General features: G+C 43.0%; 1 protein-coding gene across 7 annotated transcripts in view; it reads left to right on the top strand.

Annotated features, from left to right (window-relative positions):
- Positions 1 to 17719, top strand: part of JADE3 (jade family PHD finger 3) — a 60339-nt gene that overhangs the window by 36813 nt on the left and 5807 nt on the right. For all 7 annotated transcript variants that reach the window (XM_066983254.1, XM_066983227.1, XM_066983250.1 and 4 more), the window contains 6 exons: positions 3226 to 3383; positions 5271 to 5461; positions 7086 to 7297; positions 9676 to 9843; positions 15033 to 15149; positions 15605 to 16078. In XM_066983254.1, the coding sequence (XP_066839355.1) occupies positions 3226 to 3383; positions 5271 to 5461; positions 7086 to 7297; positions 9676 to 9843; positions 15033 to 15149; positions 15605 to 16078 (1320 nt within the window). The remainder of the gene's footprint in view (positions 1 to 3225; positions 3384 to 5270; positions 5462 to 7085; positions 7298 to 9675; positions 9844 to 15032; positions 15150 to 15604; positions 16079 to 17719) is intronic.

Raw genomic sequence — 17719 nt, 5'->3', positions numbered from 1 at the left:
ATTTTTGTAGGATTTAGGCTGTAAAGGCTTAGAGACAACAGTGTGTCTCTGCAGCAGTGCCTAAGTTGTTCTCATTGCTTCAGCAAATCTTGTCAGACTTCACTGCAGAGCAAAAAGACCAGAGAACAAGGTTTCTTCTTCTAAATTGGAGTCCCAGCTTTAAAGTGTGAAAAAAAATTCTACAGTTTCTCAACAAAACGCTTGGTATTTTTATTGTGACATAAGCAAGCGTGTTTTTCATTGACTTCATTCAGACAAATTGCTGCACCATTTTCAGCCGAAACTTTAAAGCTCCTGGCAGCTACATGACAGGAGAGGTTCAGACCAAACAGTCTTGCACGGTAAGGAGGGCTGAAATTCATCTCTTCCTTCACGCTTTCAATTGCCAAAAACACTTTTTGAATATCCCACTGTCACAATAACTTCCGAGGGGGCTTCGAGCAGGTGGATGACCTTGATCAGCTGGCTTCTGGCAGCTGTAGCTCCTCTGGGCAGAGACCTCCTGCGTGAGGTGCAAGACGTGTGGCGTGGGCCAAGCCTCCTCACGCGACGGGTCACGCATCCTCCTAGATGGATGGGGGTGCAGTGCTAGCCTAGGCATGCTCATTATTGAGCTTTTCGCAATTTGTGTGACATTACAGGTGATGCTAAAATACAGCTGAAGGCTTGTGTTTTATGTGGGGCTAGAAATGTAAAAGTTTTGGGGTGACTGACGCTCACTGGTGTGACTGAAAGATGAGCACTGCCCTTCGTGGGCTGACTGGAAGTGAAGGGGGTTGTTGCCGGGAGGAGAGACCGTGCTCTGGGTTGCACTGGCTGTTGCCTTATGGATGCAGTAAGCATCAAAGAAGCGTCCAAAAAGACACAACCATGAGGAGAAGTTGGCTGTCTAAATCCTGAGCGTGTTTCAGCCCTTTGTTGAGCTGGCTCAGCTCGTAGCCTTGAGGCCAACTGCAGGAGTAAAATTTACTTAATTGATAAGAAAGTTCTCCTTGGTCCCCTGGGTGTTTTCGTTTGCTTCCACAACAAAATAAGCACAGAGCACAAGTGATAAAGACACATGTTCTGAAATGTTGTCCTCTGAGAGTGTTTTACTGTTGGAAGATGGGCCGCGTGAAGAAACGATGAATGATGAGAGCTAGAGATTGCGGTGTCTCTGTAAGGATTCCAGGTGTCTGCAGGAAATACTCAGTTGTACTCGTGCTGTAAGTATGAATGGCAAGGAAAGCACTCTTAGGGAAATTTGAGTTGAATTTGGAGTTCCTTAAGGTTTCAACCATTACATTTATATTGCTTAAATCTTTGACCTCCAGTGGTACCACTACTGTAAACTTCAGCAACCTGAGGTGGAGAACTTAATATTGTTGCATGGTGACTGTGTGGTCAGGCAAAAAAAAAAGTTCATGCTCCAGGGGCTTTGTGCTCTAAAAATAGAGATGGTATAGCTCACATACATAATGGATGATCAGAAGATGAATTTGCTGCTAAGCAGTGTAGTTAGATGTAGTTAGAGTACTGATGCCTTTCAGAGCATTTTTAATTTAGTGCTTAAAAAATAGTGGTTTTGATATGTAACACTCTACGTCTGTGTTTCTCAGTGCCTTAAAAGGTAGTTTGTAAAGCACTTAACCTCAGATAAGGTTTGAGGAATATACGTTGTAATGATTAAACCATTGCGTTTCTCAGTTATTGGATTATTTCTTCCTTACAGGTTTCTTTGGCCCTGTGCCGTGTTAGTGTCCCTCACAAACCTGGCTCTGTATTCATATCAAAGAAAATTAAATTTTTTTGCAATGGCATAAAACACTGCACATTTTATTTTTGCTGCGTAGACGTACTGCTTGGGTTAAAATGGATGCTTACGGTGTTAATGCTTTCACTCGTGTCACTGAGGCTCTAGTTGCTCTGTATTTTTGAGTTCCCAGGTTAACTTGCTCTCCTGGCAGCCTACGAGCCGTGCAGCCGTAGTGCATAGTGAAGCAACTCCTGTGCTCCGAGCTACCAGCAGCCTCTTCAAGTACCTGTTTCTAGTTAAAAGTGTAGTGCCTTTTTTTTTTATATAACTATTTCTTGATGATTTCCAAGAACAGCTGAGAATTTTTGCAGTAGGCATTAACCGGTCTGGTGCTGTCAAATTGAAAAGGGTACGCTAAGATATTTGGCTCTGAAGTATTTCATTACTGTTCTGGCTATAAAACCAAATTAGTAAGAAGAGTTCAACCTGCCACAGCTTACTGCAGGGATATTTTCCCTTTCATTTTATTGCCCTCTGAGGATTTGATTTCTCGTTAGGATAATACAATTAATTAGTTGCCATGTCTCCCCAACACCAAGCCGCAGTCGCTGTTCTGCTTTTACGAATGTTAAACTTGGGCAGGGTAGCAGTGGGAAGGGGGGGGGAAAAAATCATGTGCCTTTTATTTAAATTTCCTGCACCTGTAGTTGACAGGCATTTACATTAAGTAAGCTTTGAGACAGCTGATAATCCTGGTTGCATGTTCTTCAAACTGGAATCCTCTGCAGCCAGCAGCTGAATGTTAGAGCTGGAAGTTTGTCACAGGTGGATTTGTGGCAGCCTGTATGATGTGTTTCACCACACAGATTTGCTAAAGAGTGCTGAGGCTGGATTGCATTTCTGTGGTGGCATTGCTGGGGTTCCGGCACAAAGCAAGGCAGAATTCGTGCTTCAGTGTAGGCAGCTGTTTGTCTTCGATCCTGAAGATCCTGACCAGTAAAACTTCAAATGGATTTAGCAGATGAGCAAGTGCCTGTACATCAACTTTGCCATGGCAACTGCTCTTAGCTCATGATGAATATGACAATTAGAGGGAGCTTCAGTGAGCGAAGGAAAAAGATATGCAACCTTGTACCTAAGTTGGGATGAAGCACGTAGACTGGCAAGTAAAATGAGCTGTTTGAAAGTGATATTATAAATAAACTAGGTACAGGCCTCCTTTTCCCCTTTCCCTTGGTAACCTGCAGCAGCTTGCTTTCTTCCTTCTGATTAGACTTCAGGCGGCAGCGTGGTTTTGAGTTAGCTGAAAATTCTTGTCATTAAGAGTTAGTAATCTAGACGATTTCAAATTAATGTGTTTATGTGTCAGCACTCTTAAAGAAAACAACATAAGTGCATTGTTTCAGTGTAGATTAGGAAAAATACCTACTAGTTTCTCTGGTGGAAGTCTTTTTTCTTAAGCCTCTCTTCTCCTTGGGTTTTCTTTGCAGGTGTTCCGCAAGGATCTCATTAGTGCCATGAAACTACCAGATTCTCACCATGTTAACCCCGATGAATATTATGTCTTTGCGGACACATGGAAACAGGAGTGGGAGAAAGGAGTCCAAGTTCCAGCCAGTCCAGAAACAATTCCACAGCCTTCTCTCAGGTAACAGAGATTACACTTAAAGCATGTGTGCAGAACGTGAACTCAGAGAAGGTGGCCTCTCAGAAGAGAGGTGGTCTAAACACAGTCACATTTCCTTGTTGTTACAGTTAAATCTCCAATGCAGCAGCCTGCAGGCATCCTTTTAAGCCAAACAAGCACCAATTTGGAAGACATTTCTGTGGCACTTCAGACCTGATTCTGTCTGTATACCATGATGGTATCTACATTGCAAGTGTTAAAAGGGGATTTTATATTTTCCTGAGTCACGTGGTGCTATGGGTTAAATCTGTTTTCTCTTTTAAGTGTGGAAAGTTAAATTAAAAATAAACCTAAATCTTGCGTTGTTTTCATGCTACTTGAAAAGCCTCCCTATAAAGCATGAAGAAATAGAACAGTAGGCACTCAGGAATAGCTGGTACCCGATAAAGCTACTCACTTGTTCACATAATACAATTTTTGTTGCTGTTGCCAGAGCTTTTAACTCCTTCTGCTATCTTTTTCCACAAATAGCTGCTGATCATTATACAAGTTCAGTGATGTCAGTTTCAGGAGACAGATTGTTTGTCCTCTCTTGTTGTTTTTAGACCGGGAAAAGGTGACAGTGTAATCCTGTAACCTTTCCTGGTGGAAAAAGTGTGTTTTAGCGTAGAAGTATTACTGCCAGCATGGTCTTCAAGACGAAGATAAATGAGTTGTCCAGTGAAAGCGCTGATGCCAGCATAATCTAATTTCCACTGGGGCTATTGTCAGTACCAAGTTATTAAAAATAAATATATTGCATCTCATACCAGTGGTATTATATTAGAGTTAAAAATTGATATAGAATGGGCTGGACTAGAGAAAAGAAAAGCTCACAAGGGAACATGAGGAAAAAATGAGCGAGGTGAAGGGGGGAAGAAGAATGGCAGAGGAACATTGTTTGTGCTAACATTGACAACCCACATTGTCCAGTTAGAATTATGTGGGATACTGCTCGACTGCTGCCTGATCCTGCTTTCCTCCTCTTGCCTTGTTTCCCACAGCTTTTCTTTTCTCCTGGTGCCGGGGAGGGCGAGCTCTGGAAAGCATGCAGAGCTTCTCACGTATGGCACTGTTCCATTCAGTATCTCCCTGGCTTCCTTTCACATGCAGGGCCTCTTGCATTAAATGCAGAGAAAGACAGACTGACTTTATCTAGCTAGGGTCAGTCTCTCCGTTCTCATAGGCTAGTTTACTAGGCAAACGCTAATTTTTATCTCTTAAAATAATTGAAAGGTTAAAAACACCAGTATTTTTTCCCCTTGCTTCCTGGATGATTTTTAGCTGTTTTTTCCCCTTTATGTTTTTGCTCAGCAACAGAATTGTTCTTACATAATAAAAATAATACATTTGTAATGTGGATGGAGTGCCATGTATAAAATATGGGTAGACTGCTTAACCCAAATGAAGAGCAAACATCTCCTCCTCCTCCCCCTAACTGCAGCAGAATAAATCAAGCTTTCCTGAAAAAGCTGGAATCCTGAAGATTATAAGCTGGCAAGATTTCCTTCTATCGTTTAGGAAGAAGATAGAACAAAGATTGTAGGGTTTTTCGTGCATAATACTTTCTGTGGGTTTCAAAAACATTTGCATCGCCATGCTAGTAGCATTTGTTAAGTTGAAAATATTATGCACAGGCTTACATTTTAAAAATGATTCTGTATACGTAGCAAACCTTAACATATTTCATGTGAAGAAATGACATTTACAGAATCCTGTCTTCCCACCCTGGCTTCACTCACAGGCTAGTTTAAAATCTGTGAGATGCTAGATTTCTTTGCACTTGATAACAAATATTTCATGTCTTTCAAGGCTGAATCTTAAAAAGCTGTAGCTAACTCTCCATTTCCTTTTTACTTTCACGTGCAGGGTTGTAGCAGAAAAAGTAAAAGAAGTACTGTATACACGACCCAGGAAGTACATCCACTGTTCCAGCCAAGAGCCCACAGAACCAGGTTACATCAACATTTTGGAACTGGCAGAATCTGTGTGTCGCTATGACTTGGATGATATGGACATCTTTTGGCTCCAGGAGCTAAATGAAGAGCTTACTGAAATGGGTAATTTCACAACATGTTCTAGTTTTTAAAGCAGCAGTTTGCTGCTGCTGGTTGAGTAGTAGTCTGCTGTGTGAGATTTCTTAAAGATCTTTGAATGAGAATTTGATGGAAATGCTAGGAAAAACGAGGTAATGAACATCTATAAAAATGTTTAAAATGAGTTACTGGATCAGTTAGTGTTTGATGTTTTACCTGTTGTGCCTAAACACTTCTTCACGTCCAAAATCGTGTGCAACTTCTGCAGACTGATACAGGAGGGAAAAAGCCCAAACCAGGTGGAATTAATTTTAGGGCTTTAAAGGTTAAAAATATTGCGTAGGAAAAACATATGCTTCCATTTTTTAAAATTGAACATATAATTGCTACACAATACAGAGTTCTGAGGAGCTTACATGCTGGGTTCTTAACAGAATAATTAAGTTGCACACATGCTAGCCCATTTAAAATCTGCTAAATAAACTTTCTTTTTTTTTCCACACAAGTTGTGGGTATAGAAGGCTTTGAGGGGCAGTGAACTATGGAAAATAATCCTGGAGATATTGCTGGAATAACGGGGTTGTGGTGGGATAGTCTGTGCAGCTGGTGCTTTTCCATGGATGAATGCAGCTCAGTGAGCAAAAGGGAGATATTTAACATCCCCTGGATCTGCTTGACAAAGAAGGAGGAACTAGATGGGGTGGGCTAATTGATAATGGCACTGGCTGTAGCAGGTATGAAATAGTGGAGACTGAGATCCTGAGGTGAGCAAAGAAGGGAAATAGCCTTCTGCTCCTGGGCTTATGGAGAGTAGGCTTCTGCTTATTTGGGAAGCTGCTAGGTGGGGTCAGTGAGGCAACTCTGAAAGGTGAAATTGCTGGAAAGAGCTAGCAAGGCTTTAAGGACAACCTCCTCCAAGCACAAGAGTGATCATCCAGGCACTCAGGAAAACGAGTAGTTAGATGTGTCACCGGCTTGGTGAGGGAGGGAATTCATGACAGAGCTCCAGAGCCTTCCTTATGTAAAAGGAGGATGCAAGGACAAGCTTCCTAGGCATACTGGGTGCTGTTCCCAAACACAAGGCTTTTCTGGGGCTGAAATGGCCATCTGTGGAGATTTTCAAGGTCTGACTAGGTATGTTTGTGAGCAACCTAATCTGGATTCAGTGCTGACCCTGCTCTGAGCAGGGAGCTGGGCTGGATCCCTCCAAGGTCCATTCCCACCTGAATGATACTGTGATCCTGTATGTTCAGGGAGTGAAAAAATATCCTGGCACTGGAGAGAACAGTTTAATACCAGAAGGCACTTTGTTTCAGCAGTCATTTATCTTTTCCATCTCCCTGTGTATCAGTTGCAACAAGAAATCAAAATTAGCAGCCATCTTCTTGTGCGTAGTCCAGCAGTTAGTGATGTCTTTTGTCTTATGTACAATCCGAACTTCTACTTCAGTAGTAGTTCTGTTTGTATTTATAAAATCCTGCTAAAATTAGCCAGTGAATGATAAAAGACCTTTTGTTTATTTGTTTTTCATTTAAGTCATGTGTATGCTGCTGTAGTTGCTGGAAGTTGTTCTCTTTTTCTGCCTCTCGGACTGGGTCAAAAGCACCTGACTGTCTCCCAATTCCCCTTTCCCCGTTCTGCACTGTAGGATGCGGGCCCCTGGATGAAAACACAATGGAAAAGACGATTGAAGTGCTGGAACGGCACTGTCATGAGAACATGAATCATGCAATTGAGACTGAAGAAGGACTGGGCATAGAGTATGATGAAGATGTCATCTGTGATGTGTGCCGGTCCCCTGACAGCGAAGATGGGAATGATATGGTGTTTTGTGACAAGTGTAATATCTGTGTCCATCAGGTCAGTGCCTGCAGAGATGTTGACACTGTCCTCTGATCTTTGTTTACCTTGGCAAGTGTGGAATTTGAGCCAGTGTTAAATGTGAATGTGGAGGGCTTTGTGATTTTCTGGGTAAGGAGGGTGGTGCAATACCAAGCTCAAATTTTGTACTCTGAGAGTTACAGTAGATAAGTGGCCGAGCACAGTCTGTGTGTGGACCTCTATCGTCCAGTAGGAGCATGAAGCGTCCTCAGGACTTGCAAGTGCTTTCTCTGTGACCATAAACCCCTTTATTAACCCTCCGTTTGAAAATAAACAGGGTGGAGAGTGCTGCCTGCCTACATGTAAAGAATTCAAAGATCGCTTGTTTCAGAGCTGGGGTTTTTCCCTCCTTGATTGAGTTGTTAACTGGCCAAACAGACTGTCCAAATTTAGCCACCTGAAACCACATGTAGGTGCTTTAACAGGCCGATCTTTTTTGGGAGGCATAAGCACCTGCAAGGGCCGAGCACTTGGTCTGAACGCTGCTCGTATTTATGGTGTTTCAGATGTAGCCAGGGCCTCGCTCCAGCTGAGCTCAGCCTAGACAAGCAGAGGTATCCTCGTAACCAAAAAGTGGAGACGAGTCCTGTGGTTTCTGGCATGTCCTGTTTGAGAAGGGATTTTACAGCTGGGGTGCCAGCTCTGGAGGCAGCCTCTGCTCGTGCCTCTTCGTAAGTAATGATGAATTTGCAGCAGGAGGCTCGGGGTTGCCCACTAGCTGGAGCTGGTGGCCTGCTGCCTCCTCCCCCTGCCCCTTCCCCAGCCACAGGGGCCAGGCCTGCCCAGCGTGAGCCGGGGAGTGTGCCTGGGCTAGAGCTAATCCTAAGAAAGCCTGGCAGCAAGCAAGCCACCAGAAAGAGTTATCAGTTTGATTTTTAATCTGGATGGGCCCTAGTTCACCAAGCAGCCTCATCAGGTCTGTTCGTCATCACGCCGCTTGGAGGCGGGGAGGAGGAGTGCGAGAGATTTCCTCCTTCACAGTGCCCTCTCATGCCAGCTCAGACAGATTGCCAAGTTACTGGTTTGGTAGCCTAGGCCGCCTCCACTCATTAGCTGGATTAAATTAGGAAATGGTTTACGTCCATTTCCAGCCTCCTAAATGTGATCTTTTGGTATAATGCCACTTCTGCATCAGTAATAGAAAGAGTGTTCGTGGGAATGTGCCTCAGAACAGGAAAAAAAAAATAAATCACTTGTAAAATTTAGATTACAGCTCCCCCTGTTGGGTTTTTACAACAGTCAAACATGAAAATAGCATTTAGGTTAGTCTGTCCTGGTGTTTTTGTGATGCGGGATTTCTTTCAGGAAAGTCCCCCTCTCTCTAGGCATGACAGGAATGTGCAGTATTTGGTGATACTGCTTCACAGTAAGGACCAGGGTCGTAGAACCAGAAGGCTGGGGGAGCAGACTGGGGGATTTTATACTAGATTTGAATCTAAAAGGCTGGTTACAGCTGGCAAGGCTTTCAGCCTTACTGTTCCCAGGTAGGGTGTTGGGAATGGCGTGATTTCCTTAGAAAGCAGCCCTGTTGATAATGCTTCTTACTGTGAGTGGTTTTGGATACACTCAGCTTTAATATGTGTGTATATTCAATAGGGTACATCTATGTACATGTGTAGTTTGCCATTAGGAACGGCTATGAATCTGAATCAGAAAGCAAGCTACATTTCTTCTTTTTTTCTTTTTAATCCTCAAATTTAGAAAAAGGTAAGAAATTCCTCAATTTTCAAGGGGTTAAACGCAATATTCAGGGAAATAGGCCTAAAACCCAGCATCTCATAATTCCGCTATATACTGTAATTTTTCTTGCAATATTATATATAAAGTCAAATGATTGTCAGAACTGTAACCACAAAGGTAATTTAATACTGTATGCAAAAATCTTCAGAAAAATCTTCAAAAACCAGCTCATTGCTTCACATCTAAATAGAATTATGTTAGAGTGTAAAGTTGTTAATGATAGGAAATAGTGATTTTTTAAGGCAGGGTTACATGCAGAAGCTAATTTAAAAGAGACGTCTGCGTTGTTTCCTTCAGAAACTTAAAAAGTCACTAAATGCAAAGATGAAGGTTCTTAATGGCAGTGTTTGTTGTTCAGTCACAATGGCTGTTTTATGCTGTGAACAAATAATACCAAGACACATACTTTAAAAAGAAGCAGGCATAGAAAGTGTTTGTTTTATAGGCTGTAAATCTCTTTGATCACCTGACTCCTTTTAAGGTAACAAAATTGGAGAAGGATTAAGCAAAGGCCAAACAATGCCTTTAGGATCTGAAAGCTTTGTGCCGTATGAAAATTAATGTTTGGATGTGAAATCCTATTAGTGCAATGATCTCGATCCCTGTTTTCTTCCCAGGCGTGCTACGGAATCTTAAAAGTCCCTGAAGGGAGCTGGCTGTGCCGCACCTGCGTTCTGGGGATACATCCTCAGTGCCTCCTGTGTCCCAAACGAGGAGGTGCCATGAAAGCCACCAGGACAGGGACCAAGTGGGCACACGTGAGCTGTGCCCTCTGGATTCCAGAGGTAAAGCCGAATTTCTGCCTCGTCCTTTTGTGTTGTGGTCTCTCCTCTCCTCTTCATTCTCCTCCTCTTCCTCCTCCTCCTTGTTCTCTCCTTTGCTTTTTCACATTCTCATGATTTTAATGTATCTGTATGGCTTAGTCCTGGGCTTTCTTCTGATGAGTCTGCAAAATCTGTAAAGGCTGGGAGAGAGTCCAGCTTACGTTCCGTTAATTAATCCCTTTGTCGTTTGTTCCCCCTGCCGATACACTGAGCAAGCACTTCTTGGTGTCGTTATGGCATCTGAGTGCCCTGCTGGAAAGGCTCACTGATGTAAGGTAGCGTTCGCTGCGTAACTGCAGCTTCGTCGTCTCTCTTAGCTCCTGATAAATGTGTGAGCTCTTGGTTAGGTGTATAATTTGCACGAATACATTCACTTTTTTGGTCTGTTCTGTTTTTTAAGAAGAAACCCAAACATATTGAACATATTGCATGATTTGTATTGGATGGGCTCTGAGGTGGGGAGATGTTTGTAGTTAAGGCTTTTTTACACTGATTTTTTTCTGAATGGTGGGGAGAAGAAAAATCTCTCATGTTATATTTTATAAGAAAAGGCTTTTTAGTTACATGGACATAAATAAAGTTTAATAATGAAGCTGTACACTTGTTCTATTTAGAATCAAGTTTAGCATGACATTATAGTTGTGTAAATTGGAATATTCACTCACATATAGATGGGCTGTGTGTTTAATTTTGTGCTCAGAATGATATTTCTGATTTCTTTCTGGTAAGATCCACAGATCCATGACAGTGGATGGTTTAGCGTGAGGCTGTAGCCACATCCATTGGCACTGTGATATCAAGGGGATGCCTTATTTCTCAAGCCTTCTCCTCCGAAGCAGTCAGGCCTTGCGTTTGCAAAACTTCACGAGGAAGATGTGAAGATTCTGGAAGTTTTTTTTTTTAACATGGCAGCACGATGCAATGTGTGTTTCCTAGCTCTGTCACAGGCATATATCTGATTTGCAAGGAGGTTATCTTTGCAGTTCTGCTTTCCCTTCAGGCCAGCGTGTACTTCCTAGTGTCTCATCTACCTTTAGGGAGAAAGGAGTAGAGGGGAAAAAAACACGAAAGATTAAAATAAATAAAAATCTCCTGACTTCTGAAGCGCCTGTCTCTGAGCAGACTGGTTTTCCTTAGAGGTCCTTTCTGCATGTGGTTGCCTTGATGTCCTTCGCAACAGAAGAGGAACAGGCAGGTTTGGAAAGCAGCTGACTACAGGACGGGGAGCCAGTGCTGCCTTCTTGCCTGCCCACCTCCCTCCGGCTGAGCGAGAGAAGCCAAGGGAGTACCCAGGTGGGAGAGCTGAAAGCCAGCTGCTCCCACAGCCGTCGGCCACTCTGGGCCTCAGGCACCTCCTCCCCTCTGCACCAAAGCCAAGTGTGTCAGGCGTAGCAAGGAGGTGACACCTGCCAGGAGAGGTGGGAAACGCCTCTTGGATCCGTTCATCCTCTCTGTCCCCTGCATTGTTGTTTGTAGGAGGGAAGAAAACTAATCAGTCACCAAGGAAGCCAAAGAAAGCTTTGGGAATCTCTGTGAAAATGTTGGGTTCCTATCTGGAGAATCACTGCGGCCTTATGTGATCAGTGGACTGGAAAGGTGCAGAGCTTGAAGACCTGGAGATACTTTATGGCACGATGCATATTCCCTTGGAACTCCCCCGGAAGAAGCAAACGAATTATAAAATCACTGCTACTTCCCACTGTGCTCCCAACAGAACAGAGCAAGGCAGAACACAGAGAAAAGTGAGCCATGATCATGTTTGTGGTAAAATGTTCAAAGAGGGACTTGATGAGTCACCAAGTGTAGGCTAGCGTGTTGCATGCAGTTGCACTGGGTATTGTCCTTCATTAATTCATTCAGCACTCCCTTAAAATGTGTTTGTTTTTTTTCTTCTCTCCCTCCCCCAGTAAGCTAATGGTGTCAAAAGGCTTTGTTGACCTTCACTTGGCTGATTGAGACATTTGAAGGTTTTTACTTTACAAAGTGCCGTCGTCGTTGGTTTATATCCTTTTATTCTTCTGCCATTATTGTCTTTTAGTGTAAATGTCTCTTCTATGTTTTCTTAAAAGACGTTCTTTGACAAAAAAAAACTTTGAGATCAGAAAACTTGCACTGTTCTGAAGTTCAAGATTTTTCTGCCTTAGAGGACCCGCTGCAGGCACATCTTCCCTCAGTCAGCGTGTTGTCAGCTGAAGCACAAAGCCATTTTTCCTTGCTGCAGCTGGAGAGGTCTCAAATGCTTTGTCCTTTGCTGCTGCTGCGCGTGGCTGCGCTCCAGCCGCTGGGCCACCGATGCAGATCTCTCATCGCGCCCAACGCGTGGCTGCTGGTGGCAGGCTACCAGCGGAGAGCAGGGTGATGACGGAGATGTCAGCTCACTGCGTAAGTCACAGAGAAGAGGCTTCAGCAGCCTGGTGTTCTCACTCTCTCCCACTCTTGTAACTTCTTCGGAGTACGGCAGTCAAAATGTAACCTGACGCAACTTGAAGGAGTAACAGAGAAGCTACATGTTAAGGCAGACAGTTGTTTCTGTCTTGGGAAGGGAGGTTTGGGGAAATGGAAAGGCTGGCCTCTCAGCTCTCTGGATCCCTCGTGAACAGCCAAGTTCAAACAAACTTTGCCTTGACTTCTCTCTTTGAATATTAGAAACACGCAGGCAGCATGAGGCCAGTATAAATAAACTGCACCTGACTCTAAGCGCCTCTTCGTGTTTTTACAACGCGGGGTAATGTAAACAGGCAGCATGGCAAGCCAAAGGGACAGTATTTCTAACGTAAATATTTCCTGCCCTTCTGAGTCCCCTCTGGGGAAGCAGCAGGGAGAGCAGTAAAGGGGGGCAGAGAGCGAGAGGGAGGTGTGTGTCAGTTCCCAGCTTTGGCTGGGACACACGGTAGAAAGCTGGTGCTACCCAATGTCAGAAGAAAATCACTGAAGATTCCTTTTTGAAAGGAATAAAGACAGCATGGCAAGTTGATGCAACCCCTTAATTCCCCCGGGAAGTCTTACCTGTTGATTCTTGTAACTGGGACAAGAAATGTGGTCAGTCTCTTTACAATATTGTTTCAGAAACACCTGGGCAACTTGTAACCAGCTCTGTTTTGAGCAGCGTCAAGTTAGGTTGGTAAAGGGTCTTTCATTATGGAAATAAAAAAGCTACTTTTGACATTTAGGAGTGCTGAACGTGATTTTGTGGAACAATTCAAGAGTTTTAGGACAGCTTTGTCCCTTTCCTGCTGATTTATAGAAGTCCACAAAAGATGAAACTGTTCCTCATCTCTACCTGATGAATGCATCACATACTGCCTCCGCATTCTCCTTCTTGTCCTCTCCGGGATCTCTCTGGAGCATCCCGCTACCTTTCTAACAAAGATTTCTCAGAATTAGGTTTTAGTTCTGGCAGATGGGTCGCAGCTTGTTTCTTTTCCTCATCTTGCTTTTTTTTTTTTTTTTTAAATGATTTGAACTGGTGGTTTCTCCCGGTATCAAAACAGTGATTGATACTGCTGGCTTCTAGGTGCAAAGTCTTGTTGGTTTTCCGCACCAATCTTTCTGACTCTGGTTTTGGTCCAAGAGAAGGCTGAAGCACACCCAATGATGGGACTCGTGGGTTCTGGAGTTCAGTGACGTGCGCTTGTGCCTGTCACTGGGCTGAATGGAAACGTCACGCAGCACTGGCTGACCTCGGCATATTCCAGAAGATGTGGCTTGCAAGCGGAGGATTGGAGGTTGAATTACTATAACAAATATAAATCTTATTTGAGTCAGTTTTTGTCATTAGTCTATGAACTGCCGATCAACTTCCTAAAATGTGAAAATGATGAACCAAGTAATCTCTTGCAAAGCTGTCTTTCCCACCTACTTGACTGATGCTCAAAACAATGCAAAAGATAAGGAAAAGTAACAAAAATACTCAGTTTGAGCATAGTGGCTCTGACTCTTAGACTTGATCAGCGTGGCGCTGCTGTCTTGGAAAAGTCTACCTCACAGAGGATGTCTGCCTTGCTTCCTTAGGGATTAAGCAGGTTTTAAAATGAGTGTGTGCATCAGGTGATTGCTGAAATACCCCAAAAGGGAAGCTAGCATACCCAGCTTAGTTTGTTGGCCCTTGTAAAGGCAACAGTTTAATTATCATGTCTTAAACTAATTGTATGATGTGGATTTCCCTAGAAGAGACTTATTATGTTGTTGGAAGAATAATCTATGAAAATTACTGTAATGTAATGCTCTTAAGCTCCTCTTAAAAAAAAAAAAAAAAAACTTTTCAAGTCTCAGTCTTGACTACTTTCTTAAGGAATCAGTTTTATTCTGACCTCACAGTGCCACAGAACGTGACCTAGAAACCTCCTTTCTTTGAATTCTTCGTTTTGACCCTTTTGCGAAGAGTTCCTTATCCCACCACCGGTCTGCTCTGGTCAATCACTCATATGAAGCATGGAGATCTTTCTAGCTAGAATTGCACTGCATTTCTGTTTCCAGCAGGTAGCCTTCCTTAGCACACAAACGCTAAATTCTAAAAGTGTTTCTTCTTTGTGTAAGTGTCAAAATCCAAGCTTTTAGAGACTGGCATCGAGACTTAGGAAAGTGTTTTAGAGTCACCTCTCGCACTGGGAGCGCTCAGTGGAGGTAAAGCCAGAAAGCGAGGCTTTCCCTGGCTGCTGACTGATAGATCTGGTTCTGTCCCAAATTGTGAGCTGGCAGAAGTAGCTCTTGTAGTGGATCTGTGGATCTTAAAGAAGGAAACTTTTCAGGTAAGTGTGAGTAAGCGTTCCTGTTTTGTTCTGACTAGCTTGCGTTTTGGTACTTTTTAAATCAGATCTGTTTAAGCAGCACAGAAGAAAAATACAGAATTGAAAGGGAATAAACTTTGCCATCATTTACTGTAGTCTCTTAAATGGTTCATAACAAGGCATGCTGCAGATGCCTAAAATCTTCTGAAGAGTCACAACTTCTAGCCACCAGGTTAAACTAATTGTATTCCTCAACATGGTTTTCTTCATGCAGGATCTTCTGGGGTCACTTGCTAAGAAGCACGAGCACATAGATATCTGTGAATGAGATAAATATGTGGTCATACTTCTTGTTCTGGTATTAGCAGAGAGCTTGTTTTTATTGCCTTGGTAACTGTTTTCCATGCCGTTTTTTGTTTTCAGGTTAGTATTGCTTGCCCAGAAAGGATGGAGCCGATCACAAAGGTGTCTCACATTCCACCAAGTCGATGGGCTTTAGTGTGTAGTTTATGCAAACTGAAAACTGGTGCTTGCATTCAGGTATGTACTTGTTTTCCTGTGACTCTTGAGCCTGTGAGATGGGGATTTTTTTTTTAATTTTGTTCTTCCTGTATTTGGAGATGTTATGATGAAGACAACTGTAGGATAGCTGCCTACTTTTTCATAGCTGTTTGCTAACAAATCAGTTCCCTAAGCACTCCAGCGTAGAGAGTTAGGAGATGGTCTGAGTTGCCTTCTTTTGAGCAAGCCTGAGAAGTGCAAGTACTGGTAGCATGTAGATCAGAGGTGGATCCTTCCACGGAACGGTGTTCAAAAATGAGAAAATACAAAGTCACATGATACCAACTTGGAAGAGATCAACAGATACTTCTAAGAGTGCTTAGGAGATATGATTTGATAGGGATAAACTTTGATGTAATGAGGATATATTTTTTTCTGGTTCATTGCTAGTCTTAGTGACTTAAGTGTTGTTTTCTTTTTTCTTCCATTTGTAGTGCTCCGTGAAAAGCTGCATCACTGCCTTTCATGTCACCTGTGCCTTCGAGCATAGCTTAGAGATGAAGACTATCCTGGATGACGGGGATGAGGTCAAGTTCAAGTCGTATTGTCTAAAGCACAGCAAGAACAAACAGAATTCGCTGCCTGACGTTGATGAGCATCCCAAAAATATGTCAGACCAGAAGCAAACGGAGAGCGAGAAAACCAGTTTGCGAGCCCAGAAACTCCGAGAGCTGGAAGAAGAGTTTTACTCACTTGTTAAAGTGGAGGATGTTGCAGCAGAACTGGGTCTTCCTAAACTTGCTGTAGACTTCATCTACAATTACTGGAAATTAAAGCGAAAAAGTAACTTTAACAAACCATTGTTTCCTCCCAAGGAGGATGAAGAAAATGGCTTAGTGCAGCCAAAAGAAGATAGCATTCATACTCGCATGAGGATGTTCATGCATTTGAGGCAGGACCTAGAGAGGGTAAGAGTTTAACTGGTAAAGTTTTGAAAAACTGCGTGCAGGTGATCAGCAGCTTTGTCTTTGGACAAAAGTGGGAACGGGAGGAGCACAGGGAGATGATTTTTAAAATAACAGTAATAATAAAAGGTAAGGCCTTCAACTCCATTCTTGTGATACACTGCATTGCACACTGCAGAGACTTTGAGGAGCTGTCCCTTTTCAGTCCAGTGAGATCCAATGTGAAAGCCATGCTTCCTGACTTGCTTAGAGGTTTCTCCTGTACATATTTTAAGATGCATGTTTCTGCCCACAATGGGCATATTTGGTAATTGACTCTTTGGTTTCAATATAAATAGAGTAAACTTATTTGAATGAGCTGTGGTAGTTGCTAGTGATACTCCTTAGGTGTTCAGGACAAAAAAAAAGTTACTTTATGAAACAAAATAAGTTCAAACAGTGAAGGAATGGGGCAGGCTTGACAAATTCTTCTCTTCTACGTTGTCGTGGCATGGAGGGACTCTTGATTTGTACTTAAAAATGTGATTATAATGGTTAAGGTAAAATGGTAAATGTTAGCTAATTCTGGATGTGGAAAAATCAATTTGCATAGGTAAAGCAGCAAGTATTTTTTTTTTGGTGAGTGTGCCTTAAGCTTTTGTAGAATTCTAAAAATACATTAAAACATCATCATGGTTTGAGGGCGATTGGGTGAAGTTCTGGGTGGTTAACTACCCCAGAGGCTTCTTGGCTTCACGGACAAAGAAGAAGAATGCTGGCCCGTGCTCATACAGCTTCCCGTGACTTCTGATTCAGGTCCCTTACTCACCTCTCCTCTTGGGCAGCGTGCTGGTGTGGGCTAGCCTAGGTAGCGGGCAGGCTGAATCACTGCTCGCGCTCTTGAGCTGGGCGATTTCCCTGCCCATGGCTGCCCGAGGTGCTGCTGTTGGTGAGCAGCTGGAAAACAACCCGCCGAGTCTAGCACTGCTTGTGGCTTTGCTGAGCAGGATGAAAAGGAAATTATCTTTTTACCAGTATCTAGTTGGGATCTTGGAGATCGCTAGCCAGCATTTGGAAAAGGTGGAGTTCTTGAGGAAAATCCAGAGTAGGTATTTCTTCTGGCAGCCCCACAGAGTGCCGCCTTCTGGCAGCTGGCGGCGGAGGAAGCCAGGCTTGTTGCCACCTGGGGCTGCTGATCACCTGTAGTTTGCAAGAGCTTAGAGATGGGTAGTGAATCTAAGGCGTATTCAAGCTTGGATCTCTTTTTCCAGGACTTCAAATGTGGGTCCTTATTTTTAAAAAAAAAAAAAAAAAAAAAAAAAAAAAAAAAAAAGCTTTGAATGGAGGGTTTGGTGGTGGTTTTTTTGTTGTTGTTTTGTTTTTGTTTTTCTCTTTCAAGAAAGCATTTCAAGCTTTTCCTTGTGTTCAAAGAGTGGTTGGTTTGCGTCTAATTGTGCTGAAATTGATGCACTTACATGGAGTAGAAGTGCTTCACAGTTTGAAATGTCTTTCGGAGTTTCTGAACGACTTGTGTCACAAAATTTCCAGTTCAGTTATGTCTTGGGATGAAAATAAATTTGGGAATTTTGGAATTTCCTTCATCGGGAGAGAGGTTCCAGTTTCTGAACAGCTGAAGTTAGGTGTTCGGGGAAGTACGCTTGGCAG

The sequence above is a fragment of the Anser cygnoides genome, chromosome 1 (genome assembly GCF_040182565.1).
Source record: "Anser cygnoides isolate HZ-2024a breed goose chromosome 1, Taihu_goose_T2T_genome, whole genome shotgun sequence".
Classification (NCBI taxonomy): domain Eukaryota; kingdom Metazoa; phylum Chordata; class Aves; order Anseriformes; family Anatidae; genus Anser; species Anser cygnoides.
The sequence above is the reverse complement of the archived record's forward strand: the minus strand, read 5'-3'. Positions and strand labels throughout refer to the sequence as shown.